Source organism: Glycine max, chromosome 2, assembly GCF_000004515.6.
Source record: "Glycine max cultivar Williams 82 chromosome 2, Glycine_max_v4.0, whole genome shotgun sequence".
Classification (NCBI taxonomy): Eukaryota; Viridiplantae; Streptophyta; class Magnoliopsida; order Fabales; family Fabaceae; genus Glycine; species Glycine max.
Window position 1 is genome coordinate 29,425,624 of NC_016089.4, and position 22,146 is coordinate 29,447,769.

General features: G+C 33.0%; 1 protein-coding gene and 1 pseudogene across 1 annotated transcript; both read right to left on the minus strand.

Annotated features, from left to right (window-relative positions):
- Positions 1-734: 734 nt before the first annotated feature.
- Positions 735-3,005, minus strand: LOC106797511 (ATP-dependent DNA helicase PIF1-like; annotated as a pseudogene).
- A 1,225-nt stretch (positions 3,006-4,230) lies between these two features.
- Positions 4,231-8,351, minus strand: LOC102667793 (uncharacterized). The gene is made up of 15 exons (XM_006575896.2): positions 8,160-8,351; positions 7,096-7,129; positions 6,945-6,984; positions 6,542-6,686; positions 6,419-6,459; positions 6,192-6,286; positions 6,012-6,096; positions 5,778-5,905; positions 5,609-5,699; positions 5,379-5,532; positions 5,136-5,293; positions 4,938-5,058; positions 4,683-4,853; positions 4,512-4,571; positions 4,231-4,392 (listed from the first exon to the last, which is right to left on the minus strand). The coding sequence occupies exons 1-15, from the start codon at positions 8,349-8,351 to the stop codon at positions 4,231-4,233; spliced, it is 1,677 nt and encodes a 558-aa protein (XP_006575959.2).
- Between the last annotated feature and the right edge of the window lie 13,795 nt (positions 8,352-22,146).

Here is a 22,146-nt window from a genome sequence, read left to right on the forward strand (position 1 = left end):
TTTGGTTAGAGTTGAAGTGAAGGTGGTAGGAAAAGGAACGGTGGTTTGATGATGTGAGGTAGTGGGTGATGGAAGGGTCATTGCTTTTGGGGGGGGGGGGGGTGTAAGTGGCGACAAGTTAAGTGGTTTGGGAATTGTGGAGCATTGAATGTTACGTTCAAAGATTGGACGTGAATTGGCATAATTATGAGTATGAAGGACTGTGGTGGTGGAGGCGGGTGAAGAGGTATTTTTATTGCTGAATGTAACAAAGAGGAAATTAATTTTTTATTGTTATAAATACAATTTGCATTATCAGATGAATGACCTGTCTAATGCTGAAATCGGTAATGATTTGACATAGATAATATTTTCCAAGGGCAATTGATTATCTAACAAAAGAGAAATGCTTCTACTAAAAGAATAATAATAAGTGTATTATCCTAGGAAAACAACCAGAATAACATATAGAATTCATTTGCTGAATGGTAGTATTTAAATTGAGATAAACATTTTATTTTCTTTCGTGCAATTCATGAAAGAAATGGTTAATTTGGAGTTCATGAAAAGGGATGAAAATTTAAAATGCAGCAAATAAGAAAATGCACTCCATAACGGAAGATTGGTTTTTTGAAGTTGATGAATTATAGATTGGCTCTTTTGATGATGTTTTAACTATATATCAGAGATCATATGAGTAAGAAGCAAATACAGTTGTGGTTAGAATTAAATTTGCAATCGCAAATAAATTGGATTTACCTTTTAATATTTGTAAAGACCTCTTTGAAAACCGCATTGGTGGTTGAAGTCATTTTTTTTTTGTTCAGATCATGTATTAAAATTCGAAGTCCTTTCTTTGACTTGACCCTTGATAATGCAACATATAATTGGCCCTGTGAAAAAACTGGTTTTGGCAAGTAAAGTCCAACTGAAGATAAGGATTGTCCTTGGGATTTATTAATTGTCATTGGATAAGAAAGCATTATTGGAAATTGTCTCCTCAATAGCTTAAAAGGCCATGGTGACTGTGAAGGTGACATAGACATTCGTGGGATATAAACATGATCTCTGATATTTGTGCCAGAAATTATGTCAGTTGCAATAACATGTTTTGCTAGTCTTGTGATAATTAACCTAGTACCATTACACAACCCTTGAGTTTGGTCTAAGTTCCTTAATAGCATTATAGGTGTTCCAATCTTGAGTTTGAGACAGTGATTAGGTAAGCCAGATGTTGTCAGTGAATTAAGAAATTCAGTTGTGAGTGAGCGGAAATGACAATTTTCAATGGTTTCGGATTTGTCAACTGAATCAGAGCTTAGATATTCCATTTGTTCACCTATCAATATTTTAGACATAAAAAAGCAAATTCATCAACCAAAAATGTAAAATCCAGGAAAGTTGACTAAAAGATGAAAAACAGAATAAGATAATTTAGTAATGATCACCTGGTATCATTGTAAGCATATAATCATTAACTTGTTGTACTGTTTCATTTGTAGAAGCTAATATTGCTCTGGTTTGGAAGTATTCACGATCATTATGATGATGAGATAGATCTGGGAATGTAGAGCTAATTATACTATGAATAGGATCATTATATTCTATGACTAATAGTTCCTGTGGAATTTGAATAGTAGCATAGCCATCATTTTCATCTCCAATAATACCATCACCAATATCTATAATCCATTGTGCAAAAGCTACAGTTTCTTCTTGATCTGTTGCTTGCATGTTTTTTGTCAGTCTCAAGATCTGACAATGATCTCATAGATAAGAGGAATTAATTGTTGCGTTAACAATATCAGAGCGGCTGCCTCTTGGAATGACTGGCAGGATCTGTCGGAAATCTCCACCAAAGACCATGACTTTACCTCCAAAGATTTTATTGTCCTTTGAGTTGTGTTTGATGATATCTCTAAGACTGTGATCAAGTGCCTCAAAACAGAATTTGTGAGCCATGGGTGCTTCATCCCAAATGATCAGACTTGTCTGATTTAATAGTTCAGCTAATTGAGTTCCTTGATGGATATTGCAAGTTAAGTCTTCAAAAACTGGAATTGGAATTTTGAATTTTGAATGTGCAGTTCTACCTCCAGGCAATAATAGAGAAGCTATACCGCTAGAGGCTACCATAATTACAATTTTATTGTCAGCTCTTAGTGAACTTGCAAGTGTTTTCCAAATGTATGTTTTTCCTGTACCTCCATATCCATAGAGAAAAAACATATCACCTTCATCTTTATTAACAACTTCAACAATCTGATTGTAAATTGATGCTTGTTCGTCTGGAATTATCAATATGTGGTGTTAGATTTAAACAAAAATGAATCAAGTTGAAATACTAATTTATAGATGAGAAAAGCTAAGAAGGAAATGGACATAATAATTTTCAGAGGGGTAAATTGCTCTGTAGTTAATGTACCTGTCATGTGAGAAAATAGATGTTTAAACTCTGATCTAAGTTCTTGATTGTTGTAATTCAGTTCAGCTAATATAAGGCTATTGTCTAGATAGGATGGACAATTTGCATCCTCTGGATATGGCATTGAAGGATAGTCTCTAAGCGATCTTTGATTTGCTTGCAGCAGTTCTTCAATTTCAAGCAAGACCGGATTCTGAAGAGTTCTATCATCAAGCTGTAATGCTAATACACAAAAGGGAAAAAAGTCAAATTATGTGTCGTATCAATATTGATTTGTGTCATGGGAAATTAGCACTAACCTGAACCTGTTGATGATTTTTTTATAATTATAGACAATGTCATCAGCCATCCAATGCCAAGTTTGGTCCCAAACTTGTTCAGGTTTGCTCATTGTTGCAGTTAAAAGTAACAACACAAATAGCATTCTTATATAATGTGTTGAACCCTGGTCCTTTGCTTCTTTGATTGCCTCAATGAATTCTTTATCATCTTGCAAAAATCCCATAGCAAAACATGCTTCTTTATATGTAGGATACTGAACATTATCAACTGTTCTTAAATCCTCAAATGAGGTAGGTCCTTTACAAACAGTAAGCATCATTCTTAAATAAAATAATTCCCCTGTAATTGGTGGGACCCATAGTAATCTGTCAATGGTGTAGCCTTTCTTCCTAAGGTGCCAACATCTTTTCTTCTGATTGTATACAAACTTAGAAACAAATTCTGCATAAGTAAGATTTCTTCCTTCAACAGAATTTTGGTTGGTGTTCATCCATGAAATAAACTTTGAATCAGAGATACTTGGCTTAGACAATACATCATCAATATCATCATGGTCTTCGTAGAGAACACTATGTTGGCCTATGCTTTGGCGCCATCGATAAGAAATGTGATATGGAAAATGTTATGCATGGCAGAAGCAGGATGTCAACCTAAAGAGAAATTGTTTTTTTACTTGTCTTATTCATTGTACATCATATTGAGAGATATGATGAAAGATGGAGTAAATTTATAAAATATATGATTCTGCATTTGTCAAAGTAAAATCAAGCCAAAAATGCCATCTAAAATAACAAATGATGCTAAACGATGATTGATAATAAAGAAACAGTTAATTACATATCATTGATGATCCAAGATCATGTTTCTCAAGACTCGAAAGCTGATACTTTTGTTTTGATGTGTATATTCTGTTGTTAGAAAATTAATCATATATGAATGCTGGTTTAGCTATCCTAGTAATCAATATTTCGTGGTAATTATTTCTAACATTTTAATTTGTTTCCTGTGAATACTTTGTGCTGAGACAATTAAGGATGTACACCTTAAAATCAGATGCTTTAATGGCCCTCTAAAACTTTGATTGAAATTTAAGTTATCATGATTGTGAAGAACATGTTTTCTGAACTTTCTGTCTAGCAATCTGTGATTTGTATTTCCAAATCTTACTTGTTCTATCTCTCACGATATATTTGAATTCATAACATTTGCATAGGTATTGTATCAACTTTGAGAATTTGTCGAGTTTCTTGAAACATGCCTTTATAACCATTAATATAACCATGCTTTGTCGATATTTATTTTAACAATTGAACAAATAAGGATTTTGAAATATAGTGCAATAGTTAAGGTGACATCGGATAAACCACAGAACTAAAATCCCAGAATACTTGGATACAAAATAGGATTCAAATTTAAACAAAAGTTGTTATCAAAGTTCTAAAGGAACACCACCACAACAGAATTAAAGGTAGGAGCCAATTTACAATATATAAATAGCAGGGCAAAAAAAATTGTTCAGCACAACTTGCAAGCAACCAAATGCACTAAATTGCGCCATGTTTTTTTAATTTGTTGGATGAAAGTTGTGGAGGTAAAATTTGAGAGGTCCCTGCTTCATCATCATAATCTTGAAATGTATGCCGCTTTGTAGGTGTCAAGGGGAGTCCAAGCAGTGGATCATGGCCTGCTGTCACAGACAAGGATTGCTGGATAAAACAAATAGCAATGAATAAGTTGAATGCTAAGTTGAAAGCCATGAAGTGTCAAAATGCAAGAGTTGCAAGAAAGATCATATTAAAAAATGAGAGCAGTGATCAAAACTCACAGATTCATGTTGGACAGAATGATTGGAATCAGAAACTGGGATATCCATTTTTGAAGATGTCTGAATAAGACATACATTGAAGATAACACAACCCATGCAAAACAAATAAGTATGAATAGAATACATAGTTTTCACAATAGTTAATGTCAAATAACTTGCATTGAACAGTACCTCAGCATCAACTAGCATATCCATCACAACATTTATTAAGCTTGAGTCAGCTGAACACTTCAAAATAGCATAATTCCTGAACTTGGGTTGCACCTTTATCTTGAAAGCAAGTTCATAACCCAACAGCTTATCAAGTGCTTGGGGTGAAGCATTCAAATCAACATCACCATCCTTGTGCAAAGAGAATAATTGTATCACACAAACAAAAAATAACATATCAAACATAAAGAGTTACTCTTGAATCCAAAAACACACTTCAATTTTAAGCTTATTAACTGCATCAGCTGATTGACCAATTAATTCACTGCATTCACGGTCCCAAAGCAGGAATTTTGTGTTTTCATCTCCCTGGTTGATCATCACCTCAAGCCTATACCTGCTACCATATGCACCAATAGTGAAAAAATGATGAAGGTATGAAGAATACACAACATTTTAAAAGATCACAATGACCTAAGCATAGCTTCTTTATTGTATTTGCCGCATGCACATGTGAAGGGCGCCATCTCTGCATCACTTTTTTTATGACACTGAATGCAAGTTGTATAACACCATGAATCATTGTCCAGAACAATCCTAGTAATTGTGCCAACCGTTACACAAACAATTTCCTGTGTGAAACAACATACACCTCAAATGGTGAAAAAACTTCAGATAGTGCGGGGTAAAGAATTAAAATCTATATAAGATGATTACTTTAGAGATGGTGTTAATGTCAGCAATAGTCTTTGCCTCAGCCTTTCCAAAGAATGATTCCTTTGATGATAATTGGATAGAACCTGAAAGCTGTGTACACCCTTCACTATGGGATTTAAAACCTGACCGAGCCTCAATGCCCAACTCTGCAAGCCTACAAATATAGAATCAACAACAAAAATAAGACAAAAAATGATCAACATATATTACATAGCACATACACAAAATACCGTTCATTGAATTCTTGAATCTCCATCACCGGTTTGTTAATAATTAACTTTGAAGCCTTAAAAGAATTGTTGACCGATGGGAGACAAGATCCTAAATCATTTAAAAAACAGAACCATAACATGCAATAGCATAAACAGAGGAACCAATAAATTCAAGATAAGGATATACCCTGAGCTTCCTTTATTCTACCATGGGTCAATAGAACTGTAATTGGGCCATCACCTTCATAATCATCTAAGAACTTTAAAAACTGCAAGCAATAATCATCCCACAAAGTGCAAGATAGCAATTGCTGACTATCAGAAACAAATAGTTATGAGGCAATCAGTTAATAATAATGTAATCATAGCCACAACTTGACAAAGCATATGACACAAATTGTTACCAAGTATCGAACTTTACCTCAAGTCATTTAGTTTAAAGACTACCCTTCTACCTTTTCCTGAAACTTGGCGAAAGACAACCTCCTCCACAACACCAATAACATCTAAAGCAAGTAGGAAAATCAAGGAATGTTATTTTATTCCAAAAAGAGCAGAACTTTCAAAATAAACTCAATTGCAAAAATATAAGTTAACATACCAACCAATAGCCCAGGTTCAAACTGGCCAGCCACAATATCTGCAAATCCAGCAAACCTGTATTTTCTAAAAGGGATGTTTTCTAGAACACACTCCCTTACAACAGTAACCCCAATAAACACCAATTTAAATTGGTGATCACAGACTCTGTACTGACCATTGTTTTTTAGCACTTTCAAATTATGCATGACATAAGTACAATTTTCTTTCAAGTCCATCTTTTTTTACTTCAGTTGGTCTTGTTTACAAACAACGTGGATCTCATCACCCTGGATTGCATTAAAGTTACAACATAATGGCCTGAACAATAAGTAATAAATCTACAAAAAAAAACACAAAATTGAAGCATACATAGGAGTCCACAAACACCATCTCAGCTTGCTCAGATTTGTTAGGCGTGCCAATAAACCATAGATTACTGATCCTCACACTAAGTTTAAGAGTTTCTTTTGAGCCATTGATGCTCTTTATCTTGTCTAGAGAACGTGCCATAATACTGCGAAAAAATGCAACAATGCCGATAATCTTGCAAGGAAGAAGTTAACAACAAAACCACCATGAAAAGAGAAACACGATAACCTAAGAAAAAATCCAAAAACTCGTTCGACACAGAAAAATGAGATGCTAACATGCATGTAAGAAAACACACATGAAAACAGCACCGAAACAAAAGCCAAAAACCAAAAGGTAATATGCATGTAAGAAAAGAAAAGCCAAAAAACCATAAGCTAACATCCAATGTAAGAAAACATACATCAAAACAGCACCATAGAGAACCCAAACCTGGTCTGTATCTGGAAAAATGAAAAGCAAAAAACGCAAACTGAAGCATCACACTGAAATGAAATGCAAGAAACCACGTAAAGAAGCAAAGGCTAGCACATGCACAATCTGCAAAATCAAACACGTGTAAAAGCCACAATTTGCAAAATCAGACACCTGTAAGAAGCAGAAGAGTGGAAAATGAAAGGGCTAAAAGACCAAAAAACCAAGAAAATGGACAGCTGTCACAATCTTAGGTAGGGGTATTTTAGGAATTTCCAGAGGGTTCTCTTTTATAGATAGTATATAGATATATAGATGTTATGTGATTTCCAGAGGGTCCTAAAATACCCCTACCTAACAATGACCCTTCCATCACCCACTTAACTTGCCGCCACTTACACCCCCCCCCCCCCCCAAAAGGAAAGGCAATAGGATTAGCTTCAATCATTTTTCTCTTTGCTAGGAGATCCCTAAGATACTTGGATTAAATAATAGTGAGAGAGCCATCATCATGATGAGTGACTCCAATCCCTTCAAGGTAATGAAGATCTCCATATTTTAAAGAGAAAAACTATTTACCTGAGAAACAATTTTTTGAATAAGTTTATAGTCATTCCTTTTCACTATAATGTCATCCATATAGATTAACATTCCACATAGATTAACATTTATATTATAGAAGCTGCCTTAGAATACGCAAACAAAGATGGATCACAGTTGCTAGGAATGAACTAAAACTACAGTAGAGCATGTTTGAGTTTACCATACCATGTTGTAGGTGCTTGCTTGAGTCCATAGATTGCCTTATTCAATCTTGCAAACTAACTGCTTGTTAGAGTTTTGGAAACCTGATTGTTGTTGCATGTAAATTTCCTCCTCCAACACACCAATTAGTAAAGCATTGTTGACATCCAGGTGTTGTAGAGGCCATTTATTTGAAATAGCCCAGAGTAAGAATTATCCTTATAGTTATAAGTTTAATAACTAGTGAGAAGGTTTCATTATAGTCATGTCCAATCTTCTGATGAAAACCTTTAGTGTCCTAAAGACCCACCAAAGTCAACACTTTTCCTTTAGTGCTCTTCTCATTTATCTGTACGTTTTTCATCAAATCTTGTATGATGATTTAGAGGTTTGTCAACTTCTGTGCATCAGAATCAAGTCATGGAAAAATCTTGCTTTGTTTCCCTTCTTGGTATTGTACCGTCAATCTTCTTGAGACCTCTAACTTGTCCACACTCAATTCCTTTTCCACCAAGGAATTTGTTGAAGCATATGTATTTTTGGGTTCCTTGGTTGTTCCTCTTTGATGATTGCCAACAGCCATCTTCTGTGTCTTTTCAGCTTGCTTGCGAATAGTGGCATCATTATCTGATGTTTCCCACAACTCATGCATCTGATCAACAACCTCAAGAATTTCTTTCCTCCTACTTATCCCTTACGAAAATTCGGATATTTGGTCATGCATGATGTGTTTCAGCAGAACTTCAATCTCAAATATATGGCCTTGCTTGATCTGCTTTAGTAACATGCTTGCTTGAATGTTCTCTTCATTCTTGGCTTTAAGACTTTCATTTAACTACTTAACTGTCCTTGCAATTGCTATACAACCTTCTCTACATGTCTTGGAAGTAAGCCAATGCATCTGGTGCCATAACAGTCTGATCTTCATCTGTTAGTCGACCATTTTTAGTGCATTCATTATTCACCAAACTTTTAAGCTAAAAATGGTGATTACGATCAAATTATTACTACAACGCAGATTATTGACAAACTAATTTACGGAGAGAAAAAAAGTAGTTTATTTAATTAGATAGATTTGGAAATTGATTTATTCCATATAAATCAGAGCCAATGAAATAATGAACCATATGTTACAAACCTACATGCTTGACATCTTGATATAATAAAAAAACAAAATCATTTTATCCTAACCACGCAAACTATTATTAGAAAGTATGGAAATGCAAAGCAATGGCAAACAAACTAATTGCAAAACCAGACGCCATTACATCCCATATTTCATGGGACAAAGGTTTTAATGAAGTCATATTGTGATTTTTAAGTAAAGAAAGACACTTCATAATATGGTTGAAGATTGGAATTTACCTCAACAGTACAAAACAATGCCTCAAACCACAAATGAGTGCAAATAAGAATGAGGATCTAACCCCATAATTGTAAAGTTATAGCCTAAAGGAATGACATAGAAAAAAGCTATAATAATGTCACATCCAAATACTAAAATGATATGTTAATAGCTTTGATTCTTCATAGTCATGAGGCTTTTTATGTGCAAGACTTTACATCTCTAGAGATGTTATAAAATCATTCAAAGCATTGGCAGTAGAAACATAAGCAGCTAATTGTTTGCACGGTCTAACAATATCAACTTCCAGCTTGCTAACTCTTTCTTTTAGATGTTCACTTTCCATGTCTTTGGAGTAGTTTTTGCGTTCAAGATTATCACATGCATCAGCAAGCTCACATACCTTTCCTTCAAATAATGTTTCATTGACAGCAAAAATCTTAAGTTCAGCCAAGAGTGTTGAAGCCTGAGTTTCCCATTGTTCAATCTCATTTGTTCTCTTAAGTACTTGATCACCTAGCTTCTTTTTCCTCAGTTTAGTATCTCCAAGCTCTTGACATAGGTACCGCATTTCTGACTCCAACTTCTGATTCACTTCACACACACATATGAGCTCTTCATTTTGACAATCCTTGTCTGAGGACAATTTCAAAATTTGATTAGCATGTTCTTCAAGCATCACCTTGGATTCATCATATTTAATCTTCAAATCTTCTTCCATCATTCTTTGCAGTTCTGTTTTCTCAATATGTAAAGCACGAAACATCTCAGCTAGCTTACAGACATTTCCCTCTAATAATGTTCCACCATTTTGGTATTTACTAAATTTTTGATTAATTACAAACTTTCTACTACCAAATTTAGGAGATAATCAAGATATTGCATGCATGATATCATGAAGATCATCAGTAGTGCAATACTTCAATAGTAAACTAAATCAATACTACGCGTATTTGATTGGCAATTGTTTTGTGCCTGTGATTGAAAGAACTAGAATTTTTACCAGTCAAGTGTTGTCTCTAGACTTTAGAGTTTATTTGGGATCAACTAGTTCATTTAGCTTCTTGGAAGTGTTTGAGGGGCGTCTACAACAAGATTGCCATGTTGTGTTACATGTGTCAAGTTCTTGGTTTTTATGCTTTCTTCAATTCATTCTTGACTTAGTTTTTGTGCATCTTATCCTTTTGCATCTGTATTTGTCCTTTCTAAATAAATTCTTGGTTTATGACTAAAAAAAGCTTTTAACTGACTTTTGCACAACATATAATGTCTTAGACCCCTAATTATAGCAAATGCCTAGGCTTAATTGACTAATCTAACTCGTAGACATAGAATAAATTACTATGACTCTTGAATCAAAGTATCTAATACTCTTAAATCATACTAAAACTCATCATTGACACATAAGAATGGTTTCCTTATTCTCCGTGAATTAATTACCAAAAATCATACTACATGCAAATAACAAAGCTTATAAATGGTGACCCAATGCATACGACTCCCACCAAGTGAAGCCTAGAGAGTGGCATGTACAATAGTCGTTTGCTCGCAAGCAAAGAGGTTGTTTCCAATACTTGAACCAATGAGCTCTAGGCCACAAGGCAGCAAACTTACCCTTGTGTCTACAAAGAGGAGCAATAATAGAGCTTCCCCTTCCCCAAAATAAGCACTTAGTAATGTACTAGGACATTAACTACTAAAAATAATTAAATCTTCAAAATCACAAAGCAACATGTAAGAATAGAGGACAAATAAAAGACCATACTTGCATTATCTTCTCGAACAGGTCATTCAAAGCTTGATTTGAATGAGTAATTATTAAGGTTATCTCAGAAGGACAATTATGATAAAGAACATTTAGAATTTGTACAACTGTATTAGTCTTTCCTGTACCAGATGGCTTGTGGCCTGGAACATTTAGAATGAGTAATTATTAAGGTTCTCTGAGAAGGAAAATTATGATAAAGAACATTTAGAATTTGTACAGCTATATCATAGTGTTTAGATATTATATCCTCACTTCTGATTTCTTTACCCTAAGTAGCTAAAAGTAACATGATGATAATAGCAAATTCTAAGAATGGCTAAAGGAAAATTAGTTCTCTTTCCCATATGTTATAAAGAACATTTAGAATTTGTACAATTGTATCAATCTTTCCTGTACCAGGTGGCTTGTGGTCTGGAACATTTAGAATGAGTAATTATTAAGGTTCCCTGAGAAGGACAATTATTATAAAGAACATTTAGAATTTGTACAGCTATATCATAGTGTTTAGATATTATATCCTCACTTCTGATTTCTTTACCCTAAGTAGCTAAAAGTAACATGATGATAATAGCAGATTCTAAGAATGGCTAAAGGAAAATTAGTTCTCTTTCCCATATGTTTTTATTGCTTTCATCTTTGTGGAATAAAGCTTCTCATTCCTGACGTCAATTCTTTACCTATTCTCTCCAGTATATGTGTGTTTTAATTTGGACATTTCAATTAAAGGGAAAGTTAAACTTACACCACCCCGACCCACTGATGCAACATCAACCTTTTCCTACATACTCAGTAAATAACTACTTTGTATTTGAACTTTAGAGAAGCTCAGACAGATGGGTTTAACATATTCTTTAGGATCAAAAGAATGAAACTTCATATGTTTAACCATACTCAATCAACTAGCTTATTAATTTGTGTTCTTATTAGTAAAATTTGGAGAGGGCGTAACATTGTATGGTAAACAAAGAAACTAAAGCACGAGGCCATGCACTGAGCTATTTATATGGAAGAGAAATTAATAACATATGAGTAAGACTCACTAGATAAGAATTAAGATTCATGTAAGGGCACTAGGGTTTCATGTTAGCATTCATGTTTTTTTTATATAATATTTCCTTTTGTATACATTCTACTATTATGAATGAAATGAAATTAAGATTCACAAAATTTTATAATGTATAATTTTTAGTCGATAACAAAGAATGTATTAGATAATTTGTTCCTATCATTTCTCTTATGTAATAAATGTAATGTAATTTCTCAATTTCATAGATTTCAATGGTCATTGAAATTAAAAATTATAAAATTTAAATATGCTTTTAGTCCATATAAAATTAGCAAGTTATTTGGACCTTATAAAAAAATTATTTTATTTTTCATTCATTTAAATTTATTGATTTTAGTCCTTATAATATGAACAAATTTTGATTTTGATTCCTATAAAAAATTTAATTTTAATTTCTAGAAATATTTTTTAAGATATTACATGTTGACATTGTACCAAGACACTACGGTTGTTTCTTGGGAGGGTCACTTGACATTCCACTATCGTTAATGAATCTTAAACAATAGTATAGACCAAAAATAAGATTTTAAATTTTTTAGGATGAAAATTAAAAATAAAAGGACAAAAATCAAAAGTTAAGCTTTGTGACCTAAAACTTCAATGTCAAAGAATATGAGTTCATAATTAATTTTTAAAATTTGTAAACTACAGATTAAGTTGTCACTATGTATGTGTTTTTGGTAAAAAAATTAGCATGTATGTTCTTAAGTTTCTATTTGTTGTATTGTTTTGCAGTGTTAGAGGGACTATCGAAAGGTACGGATGTGTGTTGCTTCCTCAAATGCAGAATTTGTCTCAGAAGCTAATACACAGGCAAATTTAGTAAACTTAAAAAAATCAAAGAAATGGTAGAAAATGTTGTTTTGAAATTACACCATATTTTTCTTAATAGAATTACAGTGTGAAGGTTAATTATTCCAAGCTATAATCTTCTCAAAGCCAATAAAATCTTTTATCATCAAGATACTCTAATAGTCCATCTAATGCTTAGTTTTGAATGTCACATTTAGGAGTTCAAATGTTCAAGGGACATCTTCACCAATAATTGACAGTTTGGTACTGAGGGGTGTCATAAGTCACACACGAGACAATGTTAGGGGTTTTTTTTTTATAATTGTAAGGTTACAATGCATCAAACACTCAGTCCAATTTAATCTGCTCTCAATTCAAAATTAAAAACAGATTGGGCAAATTATAAGATTGGATTGAAAATTTCAATCGATCCAGCCCAATTTAAGTACATTATGGGTTGGATTGAATTGAAAAGTAGAGGAGAAGTATCCTTCATAAATTTTGTTCTATAGTGAGCTGTAAATTTTGGAATTGAAAATTCTCTATATTTTGCAAGATTTTCTTCAGATAAAAGTTCCTTGATGGGACCATAAGTCCTTGAAGATGGATGGAATGTTGGACTAAAAAAGCATACAATAGAGACTTTTGGACCTGCATGTATGAATTTCCTACCTTGTGTAATAGCTAATAGGTTCAACATCAATACGGTGAAATTGGGCTTTAGCCAGCTATTGACCTACTGTATCTTTTCCTTTTATTTTATGTTTTATATTTTTCACATGGGAGGCAATGAAGTTATATTTGTTTTGCTGTTATAATCAGTTATGAACTAAGCATGACTTTCTCAGGTAAACTATTTGTAGTCTCATATTTCAGATTATTACTCAAGCTGGTCAAAAGAAAAAGGGTTTATGTTCACTTCAAGATGAGAGTGCAGGTCAACTTGTCATCTTTTCTCATAGAAGGGATGCCTATAAGGCTCTAATATATGAAGTTTCTTTTTCTCTTATTTTGTATTTTACTTTGAATAGTGGCCTCTGCTTTGCTAAGATGACCCACGAGGAATAATGCATTATTTGTATGCATTTATCTTAATGTATTAGTAGGATTGAAGTTTCTATGATTTGATTTTGTTGTGCCTGATGGAATATGAGTCACTAAGAAGGATTATTTAGGTCATTGGCCAAGCCACCTTTGTAAAGCAGACATAAAGCCAAAGGCCTTGCATCTTGCATAAATGCTATTTTACCCAATATGCTAATTGAAGTATAGATTTCAACCAATCTTAATTTCTTTTTTTTTAATTAAAAGACATTTTTATGTTACATGGTTATATTCTTGTACAATGTGTCATACATCCTTGATTGCAGGTCTAGTAGTTTCTGTTGTGGATCCTCAACCTAGTGGAAAGACCCTCTACATGGCCTCTCATTTAAGTGGCCAAGGTATCAATTTGTCTAAGAATTTTTTCAAATCATATTGGATTTCAATTTCTTCATAAGTTATAATAAATGTTTTCTTAATTTTCTTTTTCCTTCGAGGAAGAAATTCACCCCAAAGACTTCTAGTTAGTTTTAGTGAATTATGACTTTGACCTTGGGATTTGGAATTAGTTGCTTTGTGAAATGTGAACATAGTTTCAGATTCCTTCCTCTCCTCAATCCTCAACCCATAATAGGTCACCAAAAAAAATGTTCTCTATTGGAGATAATAATCTCCTTAGATCTTCGAACAATTCCTATCAAACAGTGTGTTTTGCTCTGCAATGTACTTAGTGATGTGTTGGTGTACTAGTTTCTTGTTTTTTAAGTTTACCATTTAGCCAAATAAAAAGAAAAAACTTGTGTTTTCAGGTAAGGTATTTGTAGTTGATGTAAATAGTGGTAGGTTGAGAATTCTTAAAGACAACAAAGTTGCACCAAGTGGATGGTGTCATTACTGCCATGCATCCATGTTGATCTTCGTAAATTACCTGTATGTAATTTTGTCCTTGCAGTGTTAACTAGGAAATTACTTATTTAATTATTTCTTATTAGTTTTCCTTTGGATTTTCTAGGATAGTGGATTGTTTTCTTTGTTGTAGACATGTTGTCTTTCAATGCATGTGTTTGTTTTGTTGTTTTTTCTTTCATATGTTATTCGGGCTAATGATCAAATTATTGAGGGGATGCTTTGGTTAATGTTTCATAATTGTAATTTGGTAGTCATTTAGTATATTTAGTTAGATTGAAATGCATTCACAATGTCAGTGTCAAAATCTGTTGGATGTAATAAAGCATTTTGAATTTCTAAGACGATTTTTAGGTAAAAACCGTCTTAAAATACACACTTTTTAAGACGATTGTAATATAAGAACCGTCTTAGAAAGTATACATTCTACGACGATTCTTACCTAAGAACTGTCTTAAAATGTACGTTTTCTAAGATGATTGTTATATAAAAATCATCTTAGAATGTATACTTTCTAAAATGGTTCTTAGATAACAACCGTTTTAAAAAATATGTTTTCTAAGACGGATCTTGTCTAACAAACGTCTTTAAAAGGTCAATTTTTCAACAATGATTTTTGTTAGAATTGTCGTTAATGGTGTTGACTTTCAACGATGTTGACTATAAAGACGGTTTGTAACTGTTGTTGAAAATGACTTTTAATCATCGTTAAATGTCTTTTTTTGCAGTAGTGCATGAAGTGAAAGTAGTATCAGCCTACAAAATGAATGTAGTTTTCGATCGAAATGTATTGTTGCATCTGAATCTCAAACTGAATATTCATGAAAGTGTACACAATAATCCAGAAACAACTCAATAAAAAGATGTTCCTATAATTTATTTTTCTTTTCCCAAGTATTTTGGGCCTTTCCCAGTCAAGAAGACAAGTGAAATGGAGTATAGTTATTATTAATTACAAATAGTATAATGTGTTTTCTCTTCTAACAAGGGATCTTGTTCATCCACTCAAACGCATTGGATTGTTGGTTAGCGTGGGTGGGCATCTCACTCCCTCAAGTATTTACAGTGTCACATTGGGCTTTGGCCGAGTGAACCCCTTATGATAAACGAGCTTAAGCTAGGTTCAAAATAGATAGATGGGTGTGTAGAATGTGATACCTCATTTCGATGCATAGCCCTTTCATAAGTATGAAATGGATCCAATGACTTCAAAAGAATTGAACGAGGAGCTATGAAGTGAAAATTTCATGTAAGGTTAGGTCTCTTGCTTATGGTTCTTTTAACTTTTTGGAAGATTGGGTTATTTTCAATAATTGGTATAAGATATCCATGCACAGAAAATGAGTTGTTTTCACTAGAATGCCTGACTATTGGGATTGAGCTTGAACGGGTTCATTTGCAAAAGTTGGACAATCCAATCTTCTGCTGTGGGAATAATGCCTCATGTCAACTGTTTGCCATTGAATCCTGAAGAAAGAAGAAAATGGCACCAGTGGGGTCAAACATTTCTATTTTTTCCCAACCTAAAAGGGGCGTAGCGCTTGCTTACTTGTTAGAGTATTGCTTTGTTTCTGGAAAAAAGTAAAAAGTCCCTTTTGGATTTGAACCTATGACTTATGCCTTATCATGGGTATTATATGAGTCCTATTTGATTCGATTCCTAAATAAGGAACTAATCAATGACTAGTAGATCTATTTGTTTCTATGTATACTTATTATATAAATTATATAAATGGGATTATAATATATGTAGATCAATATATAATTTATATAATTTGCATAATGACTTATCAAAGAAAAAAAAATATATTTACCTAGTGACTAGAATATAGTAAAATAATATTGATGATTTTTTAATATTGGATTTCACCAATATCAATGGAATACATTATTTTAAAATTGGGTGAATCTTGATCAGTATTCAAAGTATGCCCTTTATAGTTTTGTTAGAATATTGACTTCCGTTAAGCTGAGGTGTCTGGCCATAAGAAAGACTTTAGTTGTGCCGGTAAGAGTATTGAAATCATTCACTCCTTTCCCATTAGTTTGACTTTATTTTTTCTTTATATACTTAATAAGATAATACTATATATATAAAAAAAGACTTGGATGAGAAGAGTCAGCCGAGAACTATGAATAGTAAGAATAGTCTAAAGCTGTTAACCAGAAGAGTTAAAAAAAATTCCTAGCCGCTAATGGAGACAATGCGGGAGTTTGCAAACAAACAAATAATATAAAAAATATCCCCTGAATTTTGAATTTTATTTTGAGTTTAATATTTTTTGTCACTCAACTTTTTAAATTTTTTATTTTTAGTCCATCAACTAAATGATTGATCACTCTTGTTCTATTAATTATTATTTTTTTGTTTGATTTAGTGTTAGAGAGTTTCATCACGTCAAATAATAATGTGATAGTCATTTTTTGAGATTATTAATAAAATTCATAAAAGACCTTAACTATGCAGAGGAAGAACATAGGGTGGCTGAGAATGTGAGAAAATGATTTTTAAAAAGGGTAAATAAAAAAGGAAATTATTAATTAGATAAATGATAATATTAAGGCAGTTGGTTCTAGTTTCATGGCATCCTTGCTAGTAATTCATTGTCTGGGTTTGCTAGCATAAAAAAGTTTCTAATAATTCCTTCACGACGAAGGATCTTGGCCTACTAAAGTATTTCCTTGGTTTAGGTATATCTTTTACTATAATGTAAACATATACCACGTTGACTTATTGGCAAATTCAAGACTTGGATGCATGGCAGGAATGTTACAACTTTTAATTCAGTTTTAAAAATAAAATAAAAGTTATAATAAATGTTACCACTTTTTTTAACTTAGAAGTGGAAACATGACTTATTTTTGTAGATGCATATATGATATGAAGTTTTGATGATGGCAAAAATGAGCACAATTCAAGTCAAGAATTTAGAAATACAAGAAGAACGATATACTTAGTTAGGATCTTAGAAAGAATTCCTTAATTGATGCTACACAGGTTTGGCTAAAGGAAATATTTTACAAAAGTTTTTTAAGAACAATTATCTGTTCAAAAATATGATATTTCCTCTCTGGTAATCGATTACCAGTGGCTAAATTGATTTCTAAAACAATTTGAAAATTTTGAATTTGAATTTAAAAGCCTGTAATCGATTACACAGGGTATGTAATCGATTACCAAAAGTTTAAACTGTTTGTAACAGCTTTAAGAAATTTGAATTTAAATTTTAAAAGCTTGTAATCGAATATATCATTTTTGTAATTGATTACCAGAAACAAAAAAATTCAAATTTCAAGTCTGAAGAGTCACAACTCTTCAGAAACTAATTGTGTAATCGATTACCACATTTCACATCTTCATGTATTTGGATGTAAATGTTTTATGCTAAACAATGATAAAGATAATTTAGGAAAGTTAGATGCTAAATCTGATGAAGGTATTTTTCTTGGCTATTCATTGCAAAGTAAATCATTTAGAATATATAACAAAAGAACTATGATTATTGAAGAATTCATTCATGATTATTGAAGAATTCATTCAATGCAATTTTTTCAAGAAAATATGTACTAGATGATATTTCAGAATCATTAGAAGAAATGCATATTCATGGAGAAGATCACAAAGGCAAAGGAGATGGAAATAATGAAGATTTTCACATTGATGAAATTAAAGCAAATGTTGATCTTCCAAGAGAATGGAGAGCTTCTATATATCATCCTCTTGACAACATCATTAGTGATATGTCAAAAGGGGTAACCACTAGACATTCTCTTAAAGATATTTGCAATAATATGGATTTTGTTTTTATGATTGAACCTAAAAGTTTGAAAGAAACCATAATTGATGAACATTGGATAATAGCTATGCAGGAAGAGTTGAACCAATTTGAAAGAAATAATGTTTGGGAATTAGTTGAGAAACCTGAAAATTACCCAGTTATAGGAACAAAATGGGTATTTAGAAACAAGTTAGATGAAAATGGCATAGTTATTAGAAATAAGGCTAGATTAGTAGGCAAAGGATACAATCAGGAAGAGGGGATAGACTATGAGGAAACATATGCTCCAGTTGCTAGATTAGAAGCCATAAGAATGTTATTAGCCTTTGCATCCATAATGGATTTTAAACTTTATCAAATGGATGTAAAAAGTGCCTTTTTGAATGGCTTTATCCAAGAGGAAGTATATGTAGATCAACCCCCTGGTTTTGAAAACTCATATAAGCCTAGTCATGTTTTTAAATTGAAAAAGGCTTTATATGACTTAAAACAAACCCCTAGGGCTTGGTATGAACGTCTGAGTAAGTTCCTTTTAGAAAAGGATTTTTCTAGAGGTAAAGTAGATATTACTCTCTTTATTAAGAAGTTAAATGATATATTATTAGTTCAAATCTATGTTGATGATATTATCTTTCGATCCACTAATGACTTTTTTGCAAAGAATTCTCTCAAGACATGCAAAGTGAATTTGAAATGTCAATAATGGGAGAACTAAATTTCTTTCTTGGGTTGCAAATCAAGCAAACCAAGAATGGAATATTTGTCAATCAATAAAAATATTGCAAAGACTTGATTCACAGATTTGGGATGGAGAATGCTAAGCATATGGCTACACCAATGAGTACTGCTTGCTATTTTGATTTGTTTGTGTTTGATGATTGTTGATTGAATGTGTTTGATTGTGCTTGTTGATTGACTATATTTGCTTGTGCCTGATTATTATAGTTAAGTATGTATATGACCTAAGAATAGTTAGTTCTTAGTTAAAAAAGCCTTGGTTAAGGGTCTGGTAATCGATTACCATTCTCTGTAATTGATTACCTTATAACAGTAAGGCTGTAATCGATTGCCAGTAGGCTCCAATAGTTACAGGTTACTCCTGTAATCGATTACAATGGTTTGTAATCGATTACAAGGTGTCTCTGTCTATAAATATCTGCATTTTCGCAGAACTCTCACTCTCCCCTTTCGTGTGACGACGCAAACCCTCCCCAAATCTTCAAAACCTCATATCTTTCTCATTTCTTAACCAAATTGCTTCAAACCAAGTCCAATCTTCATCTTTTTCAATTCTCTTCAAAATCCACCAATTAAAATCAACTGAAACAACTTCAAATGGCTGAATCATAAAAAAAAGGGATCTTCCTCCAACACCACCTCTGTTGGCCGTCGCCGCCATGGAACCTCCGGAGACCCACCAGCACTAGCTCCTCCCTCTCTTTCATCTCCTCGGTCATCTTCATTATTTTCCTCCGATGATCAACGTCAGAGGTACTACTCTTAATTCTGTAATAGAGTCATTCTAGACCGTAAGTACCTTGACCTTGAATTTTTTGATGGAGAAACATTTGATTGTTACCAAGTGTTTCAAAACTATGCTTTGGTCGATTTCATGTCTCTTAAACTACCATACTTTCCTAAATTAGTTAAGGTTTTCTATAATAATTTGAAAATTCAAGATGGCGTTCTTTATTCTGAGGTGCATAACATTCCTATTATTGTTTATCAGTCCTTGTGTTTTTCATTGACTAAACTGCCCAGTCAAGGTGTTCCTTTTGAGGGCACTTTTGTTGATGACTGGAAATTTGATTATTCAAGTCGTGATGCTCGCAAAATGGTCTGCAATGATCAGACTAACATGACCGGCAGATCACTTGCTGGGTCATTTACTTTCGATTGTTGCATCATGCACTATATCATTGTTCATATTTTGCTTCCTCGATCTCTAAATCTTGCCCAAGCCTCTGAGGAGGATTTGATTTTGTTATGGGCCATTCAAACTGGTCGTCAAATCGACTGGGCCCATCTAGTTTGGTACTGGATGCATAAGGCATTAAGGGCCAATGCACATCTCCTGTATCCCCACCTTGTTACTCTTTTTCTTCATCATTTCAATGTTCCTTTGGATGATGAACCATATGTCAAGGCTAAAAGGTCTTTCTCCATTGGTGCCGGTGTTGTTACCTCCTTTGGTTACCGGAAGGATGTTGATGGTCAGTGGGTTCGCAAACAAGACTTGCCACCGCCTATTCCTGACGAACATACCCCATCTCCTCCACCACAAAGGGATGCTTCTTCTTCTCTACTAACTGAAGTCCTCACAGAGCTCTGCAATCTTCGAGCATTTGTGGGTGAACATTTTGATGTGATGGATACTCGCTTTGATGGGATGGATACTCATATCACTAGGCTTAAAGATTATGTGAGTTTCATCAGGCGTTGCTTCAATCCCCTGACCGACTCTTAGTTATCTTTCTTATGTTTTATTTCCTTTAGCTTTATGGTTATTTCTTTCGCCTTGTATTTTGGCTTCTATTACTTAGTACTTTTGTTATGGTTGTCTTGGATGTTTACCATTATGTTTTGGTTTGTGTTTGGTTATTTTAGACTTTGATTTTGATGATTAAGACTTTTTTGGTTTATTCTATAGATTGAATTAGTTTATGGATAAATTGTGCTATGATTTTACTATTGTCTTAGTTTCTTTTTCCAGACGTTTTTGGCTTTTTGATGTTGCCAAAGGGGGAGAGAACTTAAGGGTAGAATTTATCATGAACTTAGCCATAAATTCCAATCTTAAGGGGGAGTAAGGGTTGTAAGCACGCATTATCAATGGTATATCACTTATCTTGATTTCAGATTATTGTCATCATCAAAAAGGGGGAGATTGTAGAAGCATATATGATATAAAGTTTTGATGATGCCAAAGATGAGCGCAATTCAAGTCAAGAATTCAGAAATGCAAGAAGAACAATGTACTTAGTTAGGATCTTAGAAAGAATTCCTTAATTGATGCTGCACAGGTTTGACTAAAGGAAATATTTTACAAAAGTTTTTAAGAACAATTATCTTTTCAAAAATATGATATTTCCTCTCTGGTAATCAATTACATCAATTGATTACCAATGGCTAAATTGATTTCTGAAACAATTTGAAAATTTCGAATTTGAATTTAAAAGCTTGTAATCGATTACACAAGGTATGTAATCGATTACCAGAAGTTTAAACTGTTTGTAACAGCTTTTAGAAATTTGAATTTAAATTTTAAAAGCTTGTAATCGATTACCAGACACAAAAAAATTCAAATTTCAAGTCTGAAGAGTCACAACTCTTCAGAAACTAACTGTGTAATCGACTACCACATTTATATAATCGATTACCAGTAAGAAATTTTCGAAAATAACTCCCAAGAGTCGCAACTGTTCAAGAAGTTTTTGAATAACCATCAAAGGCCTATAAATAGGTGACTTGGGATACGAAATTCCTTAGAGTTTTTCTGAACAACATTGTCTTATCCTCTCAAAACCAAATTGTCTTATCACTTTCAAAATATTCCTTCTCAAAACACTTGCAAATTCAATAAGGAATCTTAATCGATCTTCAATTGTAATATCCTTCTCTTAAAGAGAGGAAATTCTTCTTCTTATTATTCAAAGAGATCTGTTTAAAAGACCAAGGGTCTCTTAAGTTGTAAGGATATCTGAACACAAGGGAATGGTGTCCCTGTGTGGTTCAGAATTTGTAAAA